Genomic DNA, 25,904 nt, shown 5'->3' with positions numbered 1-25,904 from the left:
AGTCTGAGAGGGATAAAGAGCTTTCTTATGTTTTGAAGCTCAGCCTTAGGTGAAACTTTTAATGCTTTTCTTCTTTTATTATGTTGAATATTGTAGAAAATGTTTTCAGGTGGAGGTCTTTGCAGTATAGGAAGCACCTACTTGCTCTGTGTCAGATCCACCACAATCAAGTCCTTCTCCAACAGTACCACCACTGCATAAGGGTCCTGGACTTCTGCGAGGTATAGATTCAAAACAAATGGTATCATTTAGTTCAAATTATTCTTCCTTAATCACTTTTAGGTTAACATTAAAGTACTTACAAACAGTATGAGAGCAGAGAAAGAAATCTTACATCAAAAGTATGAATTAGGAAAATATTAATACGTTTTATACTTCCAGAAAATTCTTTGATGATGAATACCCAAAAACTCTACCATACTGAATTTAATTTACTTCTGAATCAATCTATCCAGGCCTGTACTGATCCACATTTGACCCAGGACATGTTTCGTATAGTAACCCAAATTGGTTGTTTTCACAGTATATTGAGATGCCTGATGTTGGATAATTAATGTGTAGAAGCTTCATAAAGATTCTATTCTGACATTTTCAAACATCTTGTGGCTGCCAACAAATTATGTCATCATGGCTTTAAAACATCTGAACAGAGTTGAAAGAAAGTTGTACCGTTGTTGTATGGAGTTTCGCAGAGGACCATGAACTCTACAATAGGATAGTCCATTTCCAGAACCGTGATGGCCTTGCCATGCATGATGGTTAAAGCTGGTCGCCGTCCTGCTTTGTCGTATGAAAGACCACCAGAGAAAATAACAAAAGGCTCACTGTTGGAGAAGAAGAATTTATGTCAAGTAACTTTGAATGGTCGGTATCAGCAGAAGCCAAAAATGGCAATTTAATTATTATATGAAATTATGCACAAATAGATCACACAACATGGATTAAGTTTCAAATATTGAATTCACAGCAGAAGTAATAAGATAAAACAAATTAAACACAACACATGATGAGGAGTTACTTTAATCAAGAATTAGTTCTCAAGACTGACAGAACATACCTGCTCCTTGAGGTCTTGTACTCTACTTTGAGTATAGGTTTGCATGACTCCTTTCTCCCATCCTTCTGTATCTTTCCTAAATGAGTGGGGGAAAAAATATGAAGATGTAATAGTCACTTCCAATTAACTGAAACTAATAATCTCTTTCCAGGAAATTAGCCATCAGGTTTTTATGGACATTTTCTCAGACATTCTAGATTAGCCTAAATACATGGGTTGCACTTCATTACTATTTATTTTGTTGCCTTAATACTTTAGTTGAGTTTTCTCTCTATTGGTGTACACACTATTTCGCATTCATAGTTCTGTCCTCTGTTGTTGGGAGGATGACATAGGCTGAGTAACATGTCTCGCCAGCAAAGTCATAAAAAGATTTGAACACAAATGTTTCCATTTCTTTTTTTTATTTGGTGGAATGACAGATCACTGTAACAGTCACTGCAATACCGAAAGCTATTTTCCTTCCAGTTCTTATAATGAAATGATTTGGCAGTTTACGCAAAGAGGAATTATCTCAGCTTGAATCTCAGCGAGGCTTTGTGTTGTATTTCATGGGAACAGAACGATGAACAAAAGCCAACCTTTTGTGAAAAAATTAATGCATGAGAATTTCTAGTTGAATATGGTTGAATATGGTGACATGGATTAAATTTGAAACTGGACAAGAGCTGAATAAAATAATGATATCCTTACAGATTTATTATACTTTTAACTAATAATGTCAAGGTTGCAACGTTGTGAAATTGTCGCACCAGTTAGAAATGAGTGTAAAACCTTTTTCCTAAACCCATCTAGTCAGACATGTCGGCAGAAAGTGTGTATTAATTATTCTTTACTCCATGTTGGGTCTAAAATGTTTCACACTCACAAATTTACAAGCTGTGTTTACAAATTTCTTGGTGTGAATTGCACACACTACAGTGTCCCTCATTATTTAGCTAATTACCTCCTAAATGCTGACATGGAAATGCTAAAAACAGTTGATTATGGCAACTGGGATACATCTCAGTAATTTTGCTGACTTTCTGCTATAGTACATTCTATAGTAGACCGTACTGCTACAGAAGTACGGTCTATAGCAGTACCGTACTTCTCGAGTGGAAAATTGCACTCGATTTTCTCCAACCACGGAGCCTCAACTAGAGAAGATTTGCTTGGATAAAATAACTTTCTATATATCAAAAGACTGGAAGTAAGGTATAACCAGAAAGCAACCTGAAAAATTATTTTGCTAATCTTGTACTAGAATTTACATTTCCATATTAGAATGAGTTTTAATTTTAATTCTTAAAACCACCAATCAACTCAAAACTAATCAGTAATATGTCAAGACAAATTTTTACCAGACTGTAACATAATTAAGGCAGCAATGAGACCATCTTCTTTTTTATATCGCCAGTCCCAGAGCATATAACTATATAAACTCAAGCCCGTGAGAGTACAATACACAGAGTGCTCTTTAGAGGCAAAATGTGCCCTTTTCTTTGTAAACTGTGAGAGTCTGTTTATTCAGCATCAACACCACATCTTGAATTAAGACTTGAATGCTGACTTCCAGTTGGCCACCCCTCTGCTTACCAGTTCCCTGTCAGGGAGCCCACAGTCTGCTGGCCCTCAGCTGGAACCAGTCCCGGAGCAAACCTTCACAAAAAAAAGAAGGCTCCAGGCGGCGAGCTTTAGTCTCTGTGTAGCATTGCTCTCTCTGGGTTTTACTTTTGCTTTTTTTTACTGGGCCTTTTGCTGTAGTCACTTGGACCCAATCACTTGTCTGAGTGTCTGTCCTACAGTTCCACCTACAGTTTTGGTCTTATGCATTGCCTAGCAATGACAGTCACCTCCACTGTACTGTAACTCCACCCACACCGTAATTCCACTCGATTTTCTCCAACCACTCCAGATACCCTTCAAGTCCAGGTTGTTGAGTTCTAGCTGTCTTGTCATTCAAAATCTTGGGTCTCAGGATTCTCCGGTTCTGCCTGTCTTTACTGGTTTTCAAATCATTGACGTTGTTGCCTACTGAGATCTTTCAGGTCAGACCTACCATATAGTTGTCGTCATAGCCTGTGTACTTATGTGTTTGTTTCAGTAAATATCAAGAGTCCACTTAATTGACTTGAAAGTCTGTCTAGAAACCAGATGGACTCAACTGGACTGCTGTGTGGATGGAATTTTTTTGTCTCGTGTAGTGTCTTTATTTTATGACTGTAAGTGTGTTTTCACACCTGACAGTCTGGTAAACTTGGTTCAATTGGAGACCAAAATTAAAATATATGGTTCGGTAGTGCATTCACACCTTCCCAAACAAAACAAGACTTTCTAGAAAACAAATTAGAATCCAATTAAAGAGCAGTAAACAGGGAAGGTGACGGTGCACCTTTTAGTCAAGTCTCTTTCATTTAGATATTCATCTAACCATTCCTCCAAACAGATTATAGGCAATTGGTGATGAACAAAGTTGCTTTAATTTCATAACTTTCTTGAACATCTGTGTCTTAGGATGTTGACAGAATGTTACAAATTGTCAGGGTGGGCGTTTCATATAGTGTATTTTACTGTGTGATTGGCACACAGTTAAAATCATCTTTGATGAAATAAAACAAAATAAAATTAAGACTTCACTTGGGTCCTAGAACATCCTTCTGATGTTTACCTTCTCACAAGCATCTTTCTTTTCTGCTTCAACTTTCTGTTATTTCACAGCTCTCGGTGAGGGAACGGAAATCTGACAAGGTCAAGATGTCTCGCCAGTAAACAAAGCCAGGAGAGAAAATTTAAAGCAAGAGAATACATTTGAAATCTTTCAAGCGTAATATGGAAATCATTCAGCTGAACCACTGCTTAAGATTTCACAGCGATCTGATTCTGAAAGTTTTCTTTCTTTCCTTGAGCAAGTAAAAATTAGTCTGGTTGAATTAGAGTGAGTTTACGGCTAATTTCATTCTTTCACTCACATGCTTAACACACACACACACACACCCACACACACCCACGCCCAGATGGGTACACACCCACCACAGACCACTACTAATGACCTAAAGGGGGAATACGCAATATGGTCACATTATTAAAATGTTCATCACAAACACCATTAAAAAGAAAATAGGATTTGGTTACTATTCAAATCAACACACAGAGAAATCAATTTATTGATGTGTATTCCAATTTTTTTTTATTGTATTTCTGTTTCTACACTAACAAAAAGTAGTAAATAATTATAAAACAGAAGGAAAGAAAAAATTTTCTCCAAATATGTAACAAAAATAATATGGCACCTCATCAACACCAGCCCCCATCCATTCACATACTTTTGAAAAGTTACCCTATTCCTTAATCTCAAGTGTTTTGTGCCCTTTAATGGACTTTCTTCCAATATTGCGCTCTATTTAGCTCCATCCATTTTCCCATCAGCTCTCACAAGCTTCCCCATCCCTGCTGGAGAAAAGCAATTCACAGTATGTTGCTGCCACTGCCATGTTTCACAATAGGATTTCACTTCCATCTCTGCACCTTCTTTAACAAGCCTGACATGTTCTTCTAATGACTTGTGCCAAACTGCAAACCCAACTTTTTGTGCGTTCCTTCCAAACATGGCTTATTCTTCTTGCCACTCTTCCATAGGGAACAGATATTTAAGTATATGACTAATAGTTACTCTGTAAACAAATTCTCCCACCTGAGCTGTGAATCTCTGTAGTTTCTCCAGAGATACCATAGGCCTCTTGGCTGCTCCTCTGATTAATGCTTTCCTTGCCCACTCTATTAGTTTAAGTTGATGGCCACATCTCTGTAGATTTGCAGGTGAACTCTAAATGTTTCAGGGCTTCACACAACAACTATATTAATACAGAGATTAAATCACCTACAGCCATACTAAATTTACCAAGCTGTTGATCTGAGAAGCAAATTGGCAACATGTAATTTCTTAAAGGTACTGTTGTTAACTGTGAAAATTTTCTGAATAGGCACATCACACATTTCTGGTTTTTATTTGTAAAGATTTTATAAAACCATGCATCATTTTTTCTTTCACTTCAGAATAATGCACTGCTTTGTGTCTATCACAAGTAATCCTCAAAAATACATTGCAGTTCATAGTGAAATGGTAAAAACGTCAGGGGATATAAACACCTTTGTAATGAAAGGTACACAGGCAAGAGGCCAGTTACATGTTTTTCTGGAATTTGAGAAGTGGAATGAGTGGATATCTCACCATGAGGAAAGGTGACCTGGAATGGCTTGGTAGTGTTTCTGAGGGTCCATAGTGTCAGGCTGCCATCCGAGTGACTGCACATAAACTGCTTCCCTTCATGATGCCAACTGACTGAATGGATAGCCTATACCAATCATAGAGCAAAATAATATTTTACTTTCATATCAAGTCCTTCTTTTCATATATATATATATATATATATATATATATATATATATATATATATATATATATATATATATATATATATATATATATATGTAGTCTGCTTTATCTATTTATTGTTATATCACACTTAGTGCCAGCATGTTTTATGTAAAAGCTTACAACATTCGTGAAATTGCCCTTCTCACAAATTGTTCTGGGTGCACCCAAAGGATAATTTAGCTGTTTACTCTTGACTTGTCCAATTTTTTAAAATTCATTTTTAACTCAGTAGGTGTGAGACACAACTTTTATGCTATATTGACGATGAGCCACAGAAAGCTCTCGTAATGAAAGAGGAGATAAGAGTGGCAGCATAAGTGGAAGATAAGTGCACAAGGTGACAATACCATGGGCAAATATGGCTGTAAGGATGCCTTGCTTTAGAATAAAAATGAAAAAAAAGATTCAAGCAAAATTTGGTAGGAAAATACAAACATACATCTATGTTTGATTCAAAAAGACAATTTAAATGCTTAGCTTAAATTGTAAACAAACACCAGTTTCTTTGAAAATCATTGTTTTTTACATTCTTTAGAAGACGAGACAGCAGATTATACATATACCACTTTTGCTGACCTGTATCACCTCTAGCATATCTTTAACCTTTGAAATAATTTTAATATCTGTAATACAATCTCAGCTTGCTGAAATGTCTATTACATACTGTTACATTGTGATGACAGTTCTGTTCCATTTTTACATTAAAGTATTTGAGTTTTACCAGAAAGTCTCTTCCGACTAACATCAATATGGCAAACAAGTTGAGACAATTATACATCATAAAGAAAGTAAATGCTAATATCCTTCAGGACAGTGTAAGCTTTAAAAGGACAACTTCAATGACCAGAGCATTTGCAGGCTCCAATCCGTCCAATTACAACTCTTTGAAGAAACGGTAATTGGATGCTGACGGACTTGTTGAAGACAATACCATTTGATGCTGCTCAGACATCTTAATTGTGCTGCACTTTGTTGACTTTAAAAGTATTTGCAGGCAAAAAGCTTAAATTGTTTCACTCAATGATAAGAAGTAGACATGATGACTAGAGGCTTTTTTAAATCAATAGTACCGTCTTTCTGAGTAAAAGGTCAATAAAAGGAAAAGGCACTTTTCTTTTGAAACCACTTTATTTCAGCAAATTAAGTAATTAATACAACTAGTTGCATTGTCAATTTAAGTGGGTATTAGTTGTTTTACTTCTAAAGAAAACAATACCCACAAAGTGTAGTTAATCAATTCTGACATTCTTTTCAGAAGTTGACTTTCATGATTGTTTTTTTTTTATTTCTTTAGAAATAAAATGTCACATAAGTGCAGTTTCTATCAGTGTATTAAAGGAAGGAATGGAGCGAACCTCATCATAGTAGATTCTGAAGTCAGCCTTCTTGGCCCGGAGGTCCCACTGCACAATGGTTCCACCCTCAAATCCTATAAGCAACTGCAGAGAGGAGTGACAATAAATGAAATACAAAATCATAACACTTTGAAGAGCATATTTAATTTTGTTTTACTAGAAAACCTATAACTCTTGATACTACACACAAAACAACTAAATCAACCTTTTAGCTGTTGTTTAAAGCACGTAAGTCATTTTAAATAGAGCTGCTATGATACACTGAGAGACTGTGGAGACAAGCCATTAAAAAAAATGAATTACCACCACCATGTATCAAATTTATATATGTTAATCACCACAGTGCAACAAATTATTATTCAAAGTGGAAACTGGATCATTTTGATTAGCAAGAAAGAATTTAGTAATAGAAATATGCCAAATAAACATACAACTGGTAACACAAAACACAAAAGTTTCTTTTATACACTCCTGCTATGCAAGAAAAGTAGGCAAGATTTATAAAAATGAAGAGGGTGAGCATTTCCTCACCAGTCATAAACAATGTTTTCACTTCAAAACACTTTGTGCCATAGGATTAAGAAAGAAGGTTTTATGTCCGTGTCTAAATGTTTCCTCTTCAACACATGAAGCTAAATGTAGACTACCTTCAGAGTCTGAGTGGCAGGACACTTGATTTGCTTAAATTACCTTTTGACAGTTGTATTTTGACATTACGTCATTGCAATTGAGCCAAGAAAACATAAAAAAAATACATATAAAAATGAGACTTTTAGCAGCTTCCATTAATTGTTAGCATATTTTCAGCAACCACTGAATGGCTTGTTGATGTAAGTATTCTGTTGACACACTTGTTCAGAGAAAACGCATCGTTAATAGTGCAAATCAGAGAAATTGTATTTAGAACCAGAGCAGAATGCTGTCTGAATGCTGAATTAAGGTGTCCTTTGTGAATTCAAATTGATCTCACGAATTAAAAAACAAGTAGGCAAAGCATGCTTTTAATTTCCTGGTTAGTCTCCAGGCTACTGTCCTCACTCAGAATTCCTACTGATGTTGTTCTCCTACTTATTGCAGAAATAACCATTTAAATCTTGGTTTGATGAGCTCACATTTGAGCTAGAAACTTCTCTATTCCTTCTTCATTCTTGGGTGGCCATTGAGCTATGCACTGATGCCCAAGTTCAAGTTTGAACATCCACCTATGGCCATCACTCTTCACAACTTTCTCCCACATTTTCAGCTGCTTTGTTCTCAGCTTCTTTCTTTCAGTCCTTTATTACATATTTGTCAACTGTGGAGATATAAATGTTTAAAACTTAAAAGGACACCTTTACAATCAAAATGACAGGATAATGGAAACATCTTGGCTGTTTAAATATTAGAGAACTATTTTAGCTTATTTATGCATTTTAAAAACATGAGCGCAACCCCAATTTCAGTTCTGTTCAAAAATTTTACATAAAAGCCTCTTTTACAATATATTCAGTTTTAGATTAAAAGTAGCCTCTGAGTTTAATGTTCTACAAAGAGAGGGAATTGCATGAATGTAGTACTAAATCTTTACAAATGTCGGAGTCCAATTATAGAAACTCAACATTGAAGTAACAAAAAAAATGTAAAGGTCAAAACGGTTTTGCTCTAATTGCTCAGATATTATCAAATTTTTTGTTTTATTACTCATAATACAGTTCCAGTTGTGCCATGAAATGGGAAAGTTTAAGCCAGTAGACAGACTCTTATGGCATTATCTTGCTTATTAATATTGATACACTTGTGCCTTACTTTAATAGCATACTCTCTTGTCTTTCTCCTTTAGAGAAAGGCTAAAAGTACTGGATCTCTGTATTGTGCTATATTTAAACACCATAAAAACAGGAAGTTATTAATTACTAATTAAAAGTTCTTCAACCATGTGAAGAACTAAAAATTAAAAAGCATAAAAAAAATGAAAGTATAACTTATAAATTAAAGTTCTTTTTATTTTAGAGAATTGTTTTAAATGACTGGATGAGACTGGATAAAACTACTCACTTTAAATGTTTGAAAGAAATTGATTGACCTAAGCCTCAAGAAGTTTATAACTGCTTTCATGCAATTGAAATATAAAGTAGTATTACTTTAATTTGATGTTTAATTGATGTAGGTTTCACATTTTCAGATTGTATGTTGATAAGAAGGATTGAGATACACTAATCGTTTACATTGTGATACCAGATTACTGAAATTCATTCAAAGACTTTTCAATATTTGCCACCTTTGAAATGTTCTATGAAGCATCTTTTAAATATGAGACATTACGTTTATAGGGAGGCTGATTTAACTTTAATTCCAAAGACCTTGAAGTTTCTGAACTATTCTGGAGTCAGAGTAGATTTTTCTAAATAAAGATAGAACATAAAACATTAAGGCCTCTGGTCAAATGTTAATTAGAGACAGTCCATGGTTATACTTTTAAAATGTTAACTTTTAAAACTACCTGTATAAATACCTTTATTTAAAACTAGCAATAAAGTACAACTTAAAAGAAAGACACAAAATTGTCAAATTTATAAAACAACACTTCAGGTGCAACTTAGACACAAAATGGTTCCCTGTAAGACTTCAGCCATTTGCTTGTTCAAGACTGCTGCAGACCACTGTAGAGTCTCACATTTAGATATATCATAGCATCATCTGCATGCAAATCTTACTAATCATCTTTAAAACTTTCAAGTAATGTATTAATAAGGTATACTGGAGAGCAGCGATTCTAAAAGGTTTACTTGTTGAACACCCACTTTACAGCTTTGAAGGTTGATCTTATGCCCCCTTTCTTATGAGCGGTGTAGCACGTGTCAGTGCAGGTCGGTATGTTATTTTGTTTGTTTCGACAAAATAATATGCCGACCCACAATGCACCATTCCTGTGCTCCCTTTAGTCGTAAGTCCATAGAACAGTGGTACAGTTAAGGTTAAGGTACTGGCATTACGCAACACAGTCCATTGATTGGGGAACAGAAAAATGTCACTGCTTGTGACAAGCATGAGACATGCTAGCTTGCTGGGCATTTATCCTAATCCCAAATGCCTAGTGTTTCTGGGATGAAAAAGGGAGAGATTCAGAATTTTTTTTTGTTATTCTGAGAACCCAAAAGGTTCTGGTTCTGAATTCAGCATCTCCAAACCTCTAGGAAAAATTTATTAAAGATCAAAATGGTTTTATTTGGGATAAAATGATGGAAAAGGTAAAAAAAACCTTCAGACATTTGGTGGATAAGACAAAATGTTTCCAAAAACTTTCACATATTATGTGGATAAGATGAAATGTTCTTTTGTCTTATCCACGAATGATAAGACAAATCCAGGAGATCACTGGATCTCCTGCTGACCAGTGAAAATCCAACTGGTGGTGGAAATGCTCCCCTGAAATGCCAGACTGTAAAATAGTGTACCGAGCTGCACTGACCCTAGAAATGAGGCATTACACTGTTAACTCCACCAAATTGTTCTTTATTTTTTGATGGAAACAAAGGAATCCCACTGATTAGGACTGTACAGTTTTTTTTATCACAGATATGGTCAAATTTATACTGTAATATATATGACATGTAAAACTACTTCAAAGGAAGGTAGGACCTTTTGGACTTGAAACAACTCTTAATTTCTTCTCCACATGTACTGATGGGTACAAAATTCTGCATGCACCATACAAAAGATAAGAGCAGATTGATGCAGTCTGATCACAAATGACAGGAGAAGGAGATCAGTAGTGCTGGGAGGAGCACAGACAGCATGCGGAAATGGCTCTCCTGCTGAGCAGAGACACAGTGTGACATCTCAAATATGAAAATAGGCGTGTGAAGTTGAGGATAAAAGCTGCCCTTTAGAAACATCCTGCAACCTTGAAGTTTTACATTAGTAACATCGAAAAGTAAAGAAGAATGAAGACATACTGTCAATATGCAGATAGAGAATCAATACTGCGCAGTATGTTCTCAAAGGTATGTGATGTTTGACAGCAGACCTAATTTAGCATGATGAATGGCTGTTTACCGTGTTCATATCAGTTTGACTTTGAGATTGGAGGCAGGTTGTTGACGTAATTCAGACTGAAAACTCAAAGAAATTTTCACAACAATCACCATGGCAGTCTAAGTAGGCAGACAGAACTCATAATGTCTGGGAAGTCCATATTTTAGAAAACAGCCAAATAAACTGGGTGCAAATTTCCAAGGGCAAACTGACACATAAAGAAAAATAAGTAAAACGGAAGCCGATGACAAGACAGACAAAGAAAGCACACAATTCTTTCAACTGCTTGTGGATGATTTAGCAAATGTGTCTGATGTGCAGTGAGTATATATACACAGCAAAGGTAAGGACAAACAGATGACAGCTGTAGGACAATTGACTAACATGGAAAATGTGTTGTTTTAAGCAAACACAGGAAATTACTGTAGCTGAACTGCACAGGAAATACCCCATCTACACAGGAGGGGTGAGTAGAAAAAATTTAAATTTGAAAAGGAAAACAAAAACAGAATAGAAACTCAAAGCCAGCTGCTGGCATTTTGAAAAGAGGATAACACTACAGCGAGACGAAAAACTGAACTGACTACGCAGTAATTTTCTTTCTGCTTAAGTGGAGATTTCATCAGCTGAAAACTCATTATAGGAAAAAACCATTAGAATCAAATCAGCGTGCCAGAAAGAAACTTACTCTCCACAAAGCAAAGTATTTGTTTGAGTCAGACTTGTCATTTTCAGACATCTATATTCAAGAATAGACATGGGCTGTTACTGCTATGATAGTACACCAAAGTGTTGAAGTTTGTTTCAAAATAGTTACAATTTCTATCATAAAATGCCTATAGTTTAAAGATATTTAACGAGATGCCATTCACGTGGTTGAAAGAGGGCTCCTACACTTTTCTCTTACTTATAAGAAACATGAATTCACCTGTACAGGAATGCTATTCCATCACTCCCATAAAGGTAGAGCAGTTCCAAAACTACAGTTTGCAAGCTAGAGGCATGTCTGTAAAGCTGAAGACGTCCAGTTGTCTACCTGAGCAGACAAGCCAACTACTTATCAGATAAACCTGACTAATAAATCAGGATGAGCCTGCGACAACCCAAGAGTTTTTCTATAAAGAACCCAATGACAGCAGGGTGTGACTGTATCTGAGTGTATTCATGGTGTTTATGATTGTCTGCTTTCATCTTCAGACTGCCGGTGTCTGCTGTCTGAAACCTGACAAAATATTTCTAAACACAAGGATTCAACTGCAGTCAGTAACAGAAAAGCATTGCTGTGGCTAAAACAAATTGAGGTCTTAATTTTTACAAGTGTAGCAATGGTGTCTATGACGTATATTAATTGTTATTCTAATCTTGACATAGGGATAAATACAAACAGTAAGTGAATGCAGGTGAATGAGCTGTTTCATGTACTTGAGAAGCGATTCAAATAATAAAATTAATTATCTAAGGACATCCAATAGAGGTAAATCTATCTCAATCACAAGAAATTAATTCACTTTAAGGTGACTAATAAAAACAGAAGTTCATTTTAATAGTTGTACTTTTTGTAACAGATGTTCACTGTAAAATCTGAAGTGCTGTTTTAGCATACCAAAAACAGGTGGGCGAATTCTGCCCTGTTAAAAAAAAAGAGCAAAGAAACATTGTGAACCATAAAGAGACAGAAATTTTATTTTTATATAAAATAGAAGAATAAGAATATTTACTGCTAAATAAATACATGATAGACCAATTCTACTGGAGAGGAAACCATAAATGACTTCTGTTGCTATCTGATGCAATGAAGAAAAATAGGAAAAAGTAGAAATAGCTGTTAATTTTCTACTGTAAATTAAAGGATTTAGATCAAGTCACATATTTATGCCTTAAGTTATTGAGCAAATCCACTGATACTGAAAAACTTTTTTATTTTAACACATAATTTCCCATTGAACTATGAATAATTAAGAAGCACCTATGTGAAATTTAAAAATATATTTCTGATCACAATACTTGACCAAATTAAGAATTCAGAATTTATCTTTAAGAATTCGTTTTGATTGTAGGATTTTAATGAAAGATTGCATCTGGGCAAAATTTTTAACCAACACACCTATTGTACAGTTATGGAGTAAATAAGAAGCTCACACTATCATTCACAATGAAAAAAAAATAAAGCAATCAGATACAGCACAATAAATAATATATTTAAATTTTATATACAAACTAAATTGGATATTTATTATAAAAATCAAATTCCTTAGAGTCCAGCTCAGATGCCCGGCCCTACAGAGGTGAGTGTCAGATAAATCACATCTATGCAACTTGATCTGAGGAGGAAAGAACAGGCAGGCTGATTTTCTTGGTAGAAAACATGATTTCTCTCTACATCCAATCACCTGCCCAGTGTTTTCTTGGACGTGCCAGCTCTTTTCTAAGCAGTTCACAGCATAATCTGTCCAGATGGTTCTCAGTGACTAACCATCTGGTGAATCGGGTCAAACAGCATGACTATATCTATATATGTGTGTATATATAGAGAGAGAGATTTAACTGCAGTGTTATTGTAGTGTGGATACATTTTCTGAATGCAGAAACACCTCGTTAAGTCTGCCTATATCCGAATTGTCCTAAGTTTATTGTGGAAATTAATATGCTGAAAACTTTCTGTAAAAACTACTCTGCATGACACTCTGGAGTCGTCCTTAATTAGGATTGAAATACAAATCTGCTCAAACAGGTAGAGTCACATTCTTTGCACTTCTGTGAGCATAATTCATGAAACAAGAGGACAGCAAGAAGACAGCAAACTCAAAAGTCGAAATAAAAGGCATGCCAGGGGATGTGGGGCTAAGAGAAGTTTAACAAAGAGTGTAGCAGTGGGAGAAGGAAGGAGCCACCAAGAGTTTGAGTAAAAGAAACCAGGAGATGTTGCCAAGATTTGCTCGAGTCCACCTACTCACCTTGCCTTCGTCCTTTGGGCTGTCACTCAGATGAACTACAGGACCTGGGTGAGTTTTAGTTGACCTAAGATGAGAAGAAAGATGACGTATGAAACAGAAATATCCTGTAGTGCTGCAAAACAACATTACAGGAATTTTTTCCCCCCCTACAGTCAAGGAATTATGTTTGCATTTTTCCTTTTACCTATACAAGCCAGAGTACAAGTCGTTGCTAGAAATTAGGTAAAACTATTGCTGCTAAAAGCTGTGACATTTATAGGCATTCTCTGAAAAAAAACAAAAGAACAATTACTGATATTTAGAGAGCACCGAGTAAAAATAAAAAGCAGCGAGGGCAGCACATATGCACTTTAAAAGGTGGTGTGTTATAACTATAATTTTCTTGTAATAAAAATCCAGCCGACAGCTACATTTAGTAAATTACCCTTTTGTGCAATAACACATGTAATGTGCTTTCCGGAGTGCATTTCTTTTTATTACGTGCCAATGAAAGCTGCACAATGAAATGCAATCTAAGAACCATTTACACCTATGTTCTGGTTCCCATTATAATGTCTGAAATACAAAAAGGATGCACCAAGTTTTGGTATATATAACCTAATAATAATTGTACTGTTCTATACATTGATCTAAATTAGGGCACTTTGCATAATTAACTGAACTTACATTGCCTTGCAAGTGTATAAGGAGACCTTTGGCTTTTTCCCATATTGTTACATTACAATCAGATAAATTAGAGTATTTTATTGAGATCTAATGTGAATGACCAACATTAACAAGGAAGTAGTTGTAAAGTGGAAGGATAGTCGATATTTTACAACAAAAAAACTCAGAGAAAATGGATTGTTGCATGTATATTCCGCCCTCTTGAGCAGCAAAGAGTTACCTGTATGTATAAAAAGCTAGAGCTAATCTGCAAAATCTCTCAGAAGATTTTGGAGAGAATCAGGAAAGAAACAATGTCACGACTTTAGCTGCATGGCATGGCATATTACTGTCCTGCTGGTAGCTGAACCTCACCCCAGTTAAGTCTCTTTTGTGCAGCCTCTAACAGGTTTTCTCCCAAGATTTTTCTTTGTTTAGCTCCATACAAATCCCCATCTATTCTGAGCAGCTTGTCCGTCCCTGCTAAAAAAGCAAACTTATAATACAGCGCTGACACCACCATGTTTCACAGTGCAGATGGCATGTTCAGGGTAGGCTAAAATGTTGGTTTTCCACCAGACAAAGAGCTGTACATGTTAGATGAAGGTCTGTTTTAGTCTTTTCTGAGCAGAGAACCTTTTCACATGTTTTTCATGAGCCCTTCATTGCTTGTGGAAAGCTGCAACTGGGTCTTTTTATAGCCTTTCAACAACGGATTTTTGCTTATGAATTTTACATATAGGTGAGATCTTTAAAATGCAAGGCTAATACTTGGTTTACCTGTCAACAAATCTAGCCAGTCTATTGAAACAGGTGCGACTCCTTCAGAGTAACCGACCATTTGGCTTCTTCTTTGATTAATACTAATCAGTGTAGGTGAATGACTATCTATTACCATAGACCTATTCAATCTTTCTGATGATAGATAGAACAGCTCTATGGATTTGTTCTGCTTTCTCCACAACTTTATCTCAGTTCTATCAGTTATTTAGTCTTCATATTGTTGTTCAACAATCTCTGACAAACCTCCCAGGCCTTAAGAGAAAAAAATACTGAGCTTAAATTAAATTAAGTATTTGCTAATGATCCCATTATACAGATGCTCCCCAACAAAAACACATAAATTGAAATACTTACTATATATTGATCTACGCATTTTCATAAAGACTAACTAAAACACTTACCTAACTACCTGCTCACAGATAGACATGCGGTAGGGTCAACTGATGATACAAAGTTATCTTAGAGTTTATTTATGAAAAACATTGAAGCAGAGGAAAAATGTTCTCTGTACTTATTGGATTTTCCATGACCATGACTCAGGACTAATGCTTGCTTTTGTGTACAGAAGGCTGTATTCTTTGGATACTGAAAGCCTTCACACTGAAGAGACGGATATGAGAATTTCAGGTGGGTTGCCAAGAAATTAGTGACTTTGTGATGACGTTTTTTTCTGACAACTGCCAAGGCCAAGCTTTGAAATCTGTACAAAAGTAAAGCAGCAGATAATAACTCAAAAGATTAAAAAAAAAAAAGAAAAGATTACATTTATGAATATAATTGCTGAATATAACTGTATTAAGAGGCTAGACAGCAGGCTAAAAGGTTCAGAATTTCTTTAAAAACATGTTGACTTGGCTCTAATAGACAAGAGTCTTTAATCATGTAGGTGTGTGTGAATCCTGATGTGATCATAGAGTTTTAAATGTAAACATTTAAGGGGAATTTTCTTAATCTAGAGGACCTGAAATAGTCTTCATAGTTTAGTTCCTTTGAGAAGTAACTTTGTTTACTTTGTTTCTGGCTCTGTTTTCATTGCTCTGCATGTTTACCCCCACACCTGCTTCCATTTAGTATCCATCACACCTACCCTTGTTCATCTCCCTTAGTGCATTCATACTGTCACTTCTGCCTCAGCCATTGTGCAGCTGTAAGTGAGAAAACCAATGGGATTTGCTAATTGTTGTGGTCAGCATTCAAACTAATTACTGTAAGTGATACAAGCAAATAACTGACTATGAGAAACACTTCTAAGTCAAAGCATACTGGCCCACGTCATCTGATAGAGTAGACAGAGACAGTAGACATGCTTTATGACTTTGAGATATTTTTGCTACTCTTCAGTTTTCTAACTGAGCAAGTGTCTGTCATACAGGAACGAAACAAACATCTTTGTAAAAGGTAAACTCTCTGCTGACTTGCAGAGTTTGCTGGCATTGGGACCATTTGAAGAATAAGTGAACAAGTGTTTTTGTTTGTCTTACATATATAACTTAAGCAGTTCAAGGTCCACTAACTGTCCCAGGCAAAACACAGATTTCAGGAGTTGTTCAGGTTGGCAATTTCAGAGTAACAATAACAATAACAAAAATTAATTTTGCAGGTTTTTTGTTCTTTAAGTCACATCCCTGTGAATGTCTTCCTTTCATTAATTTTTTTTCATTTTTCACCTTGTTTTTCTTCAAATGTTTCTTCCAGGAATTACTTCATCTGACGCTACCCTGTGGAGCGCTTTGTCAATGGAAGGGGTAATCATAACACAAACTGAAGGGCATGATGTGATAGTAGCTCAACATTGTAGAGACTCATCTGTTCTCCATACTGAGTTCTTGATGTATGAGGTTAAAGAAGAGTCAGTGAGTTGAACCTATGAATTCCATTTATTAATACCAAAACACAGCTGGTCCATTCTGACCTGCCACCTTTAAGAGGTAACAGACAAAATGGCACCCCAGAACAGTTTTCTATTTCCTTTGTAAGCCTGTCTCTAAGCTACACCCCAAAGAGGACGTTCCATAGTTTGTCATCCCTTACCCCTAGCTCTCATTTGCATTTTCTAATATATCATTTCCTTTAGGTTTAGCTTAGCAACTAGCTAACAGAGATAGAAGGAAAACACAAATTATTTATTCTCAACAACATACACAGGAAGGATTTTGCTTCTTTTCCCAGCTAAAGTTTATCACATAAATTAATGAAAACAATTAAATGTTACATAGTGGCTTTGGTTGTCAACACGCATTTAATTTTAGCATGAGACAGTATTGCTAAGCTCCAACATTAATTTGCAATTTCGTTGTTTTGTGAATTTGTTTTCAGAAGTAGAGAGAATCTAAGGCCGCAATATTTCCTCCATGCACCCAAAATTATCTCTAAATTCCCCAAGTTAAATATAATATATATATAGCTAATGAAGCTACTGTATTATAGATTAACTTTAATATGTACATATTAAAGTTATTAAAAACGTAACTAATATTAGTTACTTTTTAATTGAGTATTCTGTGCTATAATTTATTATTTATCAGCTTTTACAAGTTTTATATTATAATCTATTTTGTAATTTAATGGTTATTTCACATTTTGTTTGGTCTTTTTAATGTTTTTGTTTTCACATTTCCATGTTTCGTTTTATTGTGTTGTCACAACCTGTCTAATATTTTACTTTTATGATTTTTGTTTCAAATGTACTTAATTTGGTGATTCCATTTGTGTGAATAGGATGTCAGTATCTTTATAATTCATGCAAAACTCATGTCTTACACTCATTTGAATAAAATGTTCTCCTCAAATAAATTTAAAATAATTTACTGACTGACTTACTAACTGATTCTAAACCACAGAAATGTCCATGTATACTTTTTGACACCTTGTTTAACCAGCCAGCCTTCTGGACTCGTCATACTGTTTAGCCAGAAGCCTTAAATAGAATAAATTAACATACAAATTTAAAATTTTGATTTAATTTCTGGAAATGTATTGTGTAACAACTAAATTTGTCCAGATGGCTTTGTCTAATGAACAGATTACCATATCAGTCCTCCTAAAAGCTTTTAAGAACGCTGCTGGTGTCCCAGTGTCTGTTGAGCAATGGTGTTGCCAAAGAAACCAGCAACTGTTAAACAATGCAGTCTTTTGTGGCCTTGGGAATCAAAAAATGGAAATAAAGCATGCTCCGGCACATGCTGGAAAGTGAGGGGAAAGGACTGTATTTAAATAGATATTGTAAGTATTCAATTATTTTCAAACAAATGTCATGCAAGGACATGTTTATCTCCACCAGGTCCACTGAAACCATGGCAACCAATCATGGATACATGAGGGTAAATAATCACAATGACAGCTGAAAGGGAGCCAGACTGGGCAGGAAATAGTCGGATGCAGACATGTCAAGAACACAATACATTCACACTACCACATATATTTATTTTATATCCCACGTGAGAAGGCTTTGCTTCAGGTTGCCCAAGCATGTGACATATATCTAAAGCATTCAGATTTAGATGCATGAAACGGCTAAAAATAGATTATTTATTTTAGAGGAAAAATCTGTTTGATGGTTGTAGATGTTTTGATTTATTTAGATTGAGAGGGATTTTGTAAAAAGAGTAGTGTTAGACAGTCACTGTGCAGGAAGTTGTGGTAGAATAATAACCATTGAACACCACTCAAAACATCACAGAAAAAAATTACAGACATCATACTTTTTCATAAGAAATGATTGACAAAGAAATGTACTTAAATGGAGCACAGTAATGCTGGAGGTGGAAAAAAAATGACCCAGTAGTACGCCCTGGACAGGTCACCAGTCCATGACGGGGCACAACAGACACAGAGGACAAACAACTTTGAAACAACCTTGTCATATGACACTTTCAGAGGTAGCATCTAAACATTTTCAGATAAAAGTAACAACATGAACTACAGTACATGTTCATATATTTTGTTTATACATTATTATAAACAAAATATGTTAAAAAAGGTTATATATTGTTGGAGAGCATAACCACACATCATTTAGCCCTTTATTTGAAGCTTGCAATATTTGCATTAGGGTCTTTTCTTTCCGGAATCTCTTTTTATGTACTAATGTTGTATTTTACCATGGATAAATTAAGAACAAAGCTGCTCTCAATCATTTATATTTCTGCTAATTATGTCAGAACATGTGTACTTATTCCATTAAGAAATCATGATCACATTATTATCTTGTTTAAGTTCCTTTACACAATATGTTACCTTAAGTCTCCTCGCCTGAAAACATATTAAAAAAGTTTGATCTCAGGAAAGTGTAACTACTACACTGTTCAGATATAATCACAATTTTTGTATATTCATTTAAGGCAATGGTTAAACTTGTGATTGATGACCTTTAAAAACCCAGTCAAGACAATAAACTTTCTATACCCTAAGCCTGACATGAATTGTATTTTATGTGGCATGACCACTTTCTTTCTGTTTATTCACGAAGTTGCTGAAAGCCTATTGTTTGTTTTCACTATCTTTGCAGCACAAAGCTAGACATGCCAGTGTTGATTACACAATGCAAGGCGTAAACACAATTCCACTTATTATTAGGATCTATAACATGTAGCCGAGTGAGCTGCTGTGTTCTCCCATTCCTCCTTACATCTCATTTTTTACATCTCATTTTGGAACGAATTTCCTGAAGATGAAATTGGGCATTAAATATGTTGCAAAGCTATTTGAATTTCAATGAGAGCCAGGTCCTCCCATTTTGGCGCAGCAGTCCCTGTTGAATTGTTGCTATAACAGACTCTTTTCAAGAGTGCACACTTCGGTCTGAATTAAATTAATCCATCTGTGAACGGGTGTTACACAAACAAACACTCAGAGCGCACAGACACACAAAAGTGCGAGTAACATGTGCATGTTACTCACGGTTATTTGAAAAATCTGAACAATTTCTCTCCTGCTCACTAAATGATCCACAGTTGAAAAAGCACAAAGCCCTGGCTCATCCTTATTCATGTTCTGTGGAAAGCGTTTCATTACAAACAATGAATTTCCCAAGTCCCTCTGTATACTGATAGGAGAAGAATGATTATCTTCTGGTTATACTTCTCATGAACCCTAGCTTAGAAAGGGACAGAATACGGAGAAATGTAAAATATAGAATAGATTAGTTTATGTTTAATAAAGAGAAAAGGATGCTTCCACTGAGGTGGATGAATGCCCTGCTGCCTCATGAGGAAGAATAAACAAACTAGTGACATTGTCAAATCTGTTGTTCTTTAAAAACCTTGGGGTTTTATTTATTGTTAACATATCCATAATTGCTAAATATGTTTGCATGCCCACAATTGAACAAAGCCTTACTGAGTATTTCGATAGCTGGTGGTTTAAAGGTATTTTTAGTGCAATACAGTCTTACAAAAATAAGTAATGGCACACCTTGAACTTTTTCACATGTCATATTACAACCATATACGTATTTTAACTGATTTTTTTTTTTAAATAATGCAAAGTTATGCATAATCAAAAAGCAGAAAGATAATGGTTCAAGGTTTTTTAATACATATATGTGAATTAAAAGTAAAATGTATTGTGCTGTACAAATAAACTTGACTCGACTTAATTATGGCCAGGGATAGAAAATCCTGATTGGGACATCCACAACAAACAAGACTTGTACTGTTTGAAAATATATTATTTTTGCTTTGTTTCTTCCATTAGAGATCCACAACAGAACAGATTAACAACACTTGCCGTCTAACACCCCAGCCCAACAAACTGATTGGCAGCCTTGCCTCCCACACAAACACATCAGTGTTAAAACTGCTCACTTTAGTTTGGGCTGATGTACAACATGGTTTGGAAAAAGACTTATGACTGACACTGCAGCAGGGTGACTTGTCAGGGTTACACCAGAAGAGTGGCATATAGGTGGGTGAAGCCAAGAGAAAAATGGGCGTACAATGCAACTGAGCACCAGTTGTTTTCTTGTGCTTTTAGTTGTCAATCTGCAGCTTCCTGTTTGTAGGCTGCCAGTCTGCACAACCCGCCATACACAAACAAAAGTAAATGTCAGAAGAGTAAATCCTTGCATTTTAAGTAACGATGACTCCCAAGATTACTAAATATTATTTTAAGAAAAATATACTTAATAATCAGTGCACTTTATGGTGGTTTGTATATTCATGGCATACTTATTCTGTGGGTGTTTGAGATATGTAAAGTGAGATGAGTTAGAGAAAAAGGCTAATATTATAAGTGCTATTTTTAATAATTACTTTCATAACCCTGTAACAAATTTTATAACAAAAAATACAGAGTGGTCACGTATCTGCCCAGTATGCAGTCACCAGTAACAGCTCCTAATTTTAAAAAGTAATTTTATGTCACAAGATGCTCAGCAACAAATGAGCTAAATTTAAAGGTCTTGAATGGCTGCTTGTGTTTTTCTTTAAAGCCAAAAGCAAAAATATTGTCATTTACAATTAATACTTAGCAACCAACAAACCACCTTAACAATTGCTGTCTGCAGCTCCACAAGTATCATTATCCTAACAATTAAAAAATCTCTACTGACATCATAATAACAATGATCACTGTAAACTGTGGTGTTTGAAATGCTAGATACTTACAGTTCTATGGCCTTGTTCCACATGATAACATATCCAGACAAAATAAAAGACTCAATGTTGACGATGTGTGTGTTTCCACGCTCCGTCCCCACGTACAGCCATTTACTCTGAAAGGGCAGGTGGCAAAAGGTGATCCTGGAGAACAAAGGGTGGGAAATTGACCAAGTATGAGAATATAAGACAGAAGGGTAAAAGTCTGAAAGACAATAACATGACTTACAGTAGTTTTTACTGGTCCAGCTTTATTGGTCTTCATTGTAATTATATCTTTAAGCTCTCACAAAAAAGCTATTTTAACCCATTTCCTTTCAAATATAGACTGAATGAAACAAATCTGCATTTGAAGTGAAATTATTATCATGTGGTAGGGAATGAAAAACAAACAAAAAATCTTAATTGAATGAACCATGAATAAATTAAAATCTGAATTTTCATTATTTTCAAAGTAGATGAAACAATTTTTGAAACCATAAAAAAAAATCAATCATGCAATTAAAAATCTGTTTAAAAGAAGTGATTGAGCACATTTTCTACAAAGACCATCTGGGAAAGAACTGTTGTTGAATTCTGTGAAAGTACAAATGCAAAAAGCATAGACTGGTCACACATTAAATAATGCTTCTTCTGCAGGAAACATCTGAAACAATATGAAACAGCCACAAAATTGGCTATGAAGAGGACAAACCAAAGCTAAGCAACAGTTCCTGTAATTGAAATGAAATAGAAGGGAGCCAGTATGTGGACCATTAAGGCAATCAAGGTATTTCTTGTGATTTTAAAATGTATTTTGTCTGTACAACATGTTAGCTGATCTGTACCAAATAAACTCAAACTTGAGCTGAAGACTTCTCAATTCACTACTTTAGTCCTGGTGTATGCTACACTGATGCCAGAGTTTGACATTTCCAGCTGAACATCATTAAGCGGTATCTTTCACCTGCCTTTTCAGTGACATTGTGCTGGCTTTTTTTCCCACTCAAATTTCCTGATTTCAGTCAAGGATGCACAATTCTGGAGCTCAAAGCTACAAGCTTGATCAAAGGAAAAAAACAAAAGAAAAAAGTTACAAAACCTTTAGGCCCATTTAATCAAAGAAACAACTACTGAATGAAAGAAAGTTAAACTTAACTTTAAATTTACCTATATCATTCAAACACATCTTATTATGACTCATTTCCACAAGCCAAACCATGAGTCATTCTGTATCAAGGTTTTATTTAGAATACAGGTTTCATTACAAGCTGTTGCTTTTCTTGATATATATGTTGTCACTCCCACTGAGGACTTCTTATGCCATAAAAGTAGTACAGTCTTTCAACATTTATATTTTACATGCACCTCTCTACATGTATTTGTTAAAATTGTGTTACTCTTCATTTCTGAGATACCAACTGCTCCACAAGTAATTTTCTCAAAGAGTTTAGTTTTAGATTTAAAAAGAAATAGACTTTTCACAAATATTTGACAATTTCAATGGATTTAGCTCTTAAAACAATCACTACTGTAGCTACGGCTAAATGGGTGTAGTAATTGTCCTTCTGTAATGTGAACCATCACCCGGCTTTAAGTATTTCTCAGCCTCCAACAGGTTATCTTTCTTCTCTCATCTTCCCTTTGGCTCTCACCAGCTTATCTGTCCCTATTGAAAAGAAGCATCAATATTCCAACAACATAATGCTGTCAACATGTTTCACCATGAGGATGGAGTCTGGAAATCTAGGATTTTACAAAGGCCATAACTTTCCTCCCCATGTTTACTTTGACATTGCAAAGTACTCATCGCACCATGAACAAGTAAAACATTGGCCTTTGTGGTTACAAAATGAAAAACGTTCAAAAAGTATGAATACTGTTGCAAGGCACAGTCTGTTATAGATAAAGTTCTGTGTGTATCTTACAATATAATTGCCCTCAGTCAGTTATAATGGATCCCAGTGGTCTATTATATTTTGGAAACCTAGAGTAATGGGTTTTGCTTCATGACTTCCATATACATTCTACTGGGATCATAAAAACTCAGACACAGGCCTTTGTTGCCTATATTTTTGATTACTATGTTTAGCAGAACATTATTAAATAGAGATTCTAAAACAGTTATTCTACCAATGAGTAGTATCATCTTCACCATATAAAAAAGATCAGGAGACCATTATACATGTCTATGCTGATTACTTTACAGAAGTGTAGGGGCGGAGTGTGTGTGTGGAAGCAGAAAGGGGGGGGATGCTCATTGGGCTTCAGCACAACATCCACTCACCCTGAGAGCAGTCAGATTATTTGATAGAAGACAAATGAGATGGCAGACAATTCAATAAGGATTTTAGGAGCTTAAGGTGATGACAATATCAGAACTGGCAGGAGGGAGCAGAATTTACTTTTACAAAACAGAGGATTACACAATCTTATGCCTTCTAGAAAATACAAATTTCACATTTACTTTAAAAAGATTTTTCATGGTGTTCTTGAATTATTTTGAGTAATCCTGTTACATAAAAACAAGCCAGAGGGAACACTTCCAAAAGTATCAAGACTTTTAAACTTTACTGTTTCTAAAGTGACAAATAAACAGGAGTTACCTTGGAATGGGAAAATATTCATATTAATAATATTTCTATGGTTCTCACCTTGTCTGTGGGTTCAAGAGAGGCCTTGTTGGCACTGTTCACTACAACCTATAGTTAACCACATAGAACATTAACTCTCCTACAATGTTGTCCTCACTTTGTAACACCTCTTAAATGTTTTATTGTACTAACATAGACATATACACAAAATTTCTGAGAAATCAAACCTGAATTTTGAATATATTTAGTATTACATAATGGTCTGTTTTCCTGTAGTGAGTTCTAATACACTGGTATACCAGAAAATAGACTAAAGGCTGAAGGTTTCATTAACAAACACTTGAAACGTGAAAAAGTGGCAGTTGGTCATTGTAAAGTATTGTGGGAGAGATGTGATGATATATGTCTTCCAACAACTTTTAAAATTTTGTTAATTTTTAGTAAAAAACAAATTGGTGCTATCTTGAAGAAAACTGAAAATAGGCCATCACTGAATCTTTCAATAAGATAATGATCCAAAATATCAAGCCACTCACTTGTGCTGGGAAAAGACACAAAGTAGAGGAACAAGGTAAAAAACTGGTGTAATAACTAAAGAAGACAGGAACAGAGTGCGGTTAGCTGCTTTTTGACTAGGCTCTGTGAGACCAGTTGAGAAGCAAATACCCTTAATGGAGTAAACAGATGTAGAGATTAAGTGGTTTGGTTGCATCACCCAGGAAATTGGCAACGTTGCCATCTGTTCTGCGTGACTTGTGACAACTGCTAAAGCAATTCCACAAAGACTTACTGTATCATTAACCAACAGACATGTGCCATGATGATGACTACATTAGCTAAAACAGCTCATTTTTGCAGAGAGGAACACAATAGAAACTGTCTGGTGTGTCATGTATTGCAAAAATCAATTTTGTTTGGATTGTGCTCAGTTGCGTTTTCTATTTTTTTCTTTTTTTTTGACAGCAGCATGCCAGTCACAGGAGATTGCCAGGCACAAGCTGCTGGCTGACAGTTGTCACAAAACAATTCTTCAGACACTATTGTTTTGGGTCCCAGTAGGGTGTTAGGGTGCTAATTGTCAGAGGTTCAGAGACACAGAGCTAACTGGAAAGGCACTGCTCTGCCTCTAGTGGGTGACTCATGATGCCTTTTCCCTTCTTCTTTTGTCTTAGATGGTGATTCAGTGCACCTCCGCTGTGAGCAAGTGGCTCTGCCTCCTACCATTTTGCACCAGAGCCAGGACAAACACATCTGATTTTCTGGAAATCACTTCAGAAAATATTTACCACTGTAGTAGAAAAGGTAGCTTATATGTATTACATATCTACAGAGATGATCCCTAAAATTTTCCACAAATTAAAGCAGATCTTTGCCATTCATTTTTGCAAAATAGATAAAGTTAATGGATGGAGAATGTCTATGATTCCCACAGATTCTCAATTTGCTTTAAATCTGGACTTGCCATTATCTTCATGGAAGGTTATTCTCTGACCAAGTTTCACATTTTTGC

The 25,904-nt window shown here is 35.4% G+C and overlaps 1 protein-coding gene across 12 annotated transcripts in view; it reads right to left on the bottom strand.

Annotated features, from left to right (window-relative positions):
- Positions 1 to 25,904, bottom strand: part of stxbp5l (syntaxin binding protein 5 like) — a 144,851-nt gene that overhangs the window by 49,179 nt on the left and 69,768 nt on the right. For all 12 annotated transcript variants that reach the window (XM_023337433.1, XM_023337435.1, XM_023337434.1 and 9 more), the window contains exons 5-11: positions 21,831 to 21,965; positions 13,798 to 13,861; positions 6,830 to 6,913; positions 5,268 to 5,391; positions 1,058 to 1,133; positions 670 to 824; positions 142 to 214 (exon numbers count right to left, since the gene is read on the bottom strand). In XM_023337433.1, coding sequence (XP_023193201.1) covers positions 142 to 214; positions 670 to 824; positions 1,058 to 1,133; positions 5,268 to 5,391; positions 6,830 to 6,913; positions 13,798 to 13,861; positions 21,831 to 21,965 — 711 coding nt within the window. The remainder of the gene's footprint in view (positions 1 to 141; positions 215 to 669; positions 825 to 1,057; positions 1,134 to 5,267; positions 5,392 to 6,829; positions 6,914 to 13,797; positions 13,862 to 21,830; positions 21,966 to 25,904) is intronic.

Source organism: Xiphophorus maculatus, chromosome 7 (genome assembly GCF_002775205.1).
Source record: "Xiphophorus maculatus strain JP 163 A chromosome 7, X_maculatus-5.0-male, whole genome shotgun sequence".
In the NCBI taxonomy this organism is placed as follows: Eukaryota; Metazoa; Chordata; class Actinopteri; order Cyprinodontiformes; family Poeciliidae; genus Xiphophorus; species Xiphophorus maculatus.
Note: the sequence above shows the minus strand (reverse complement) of the source record. Positions and strands in the feature narration are given on the sequence as shown.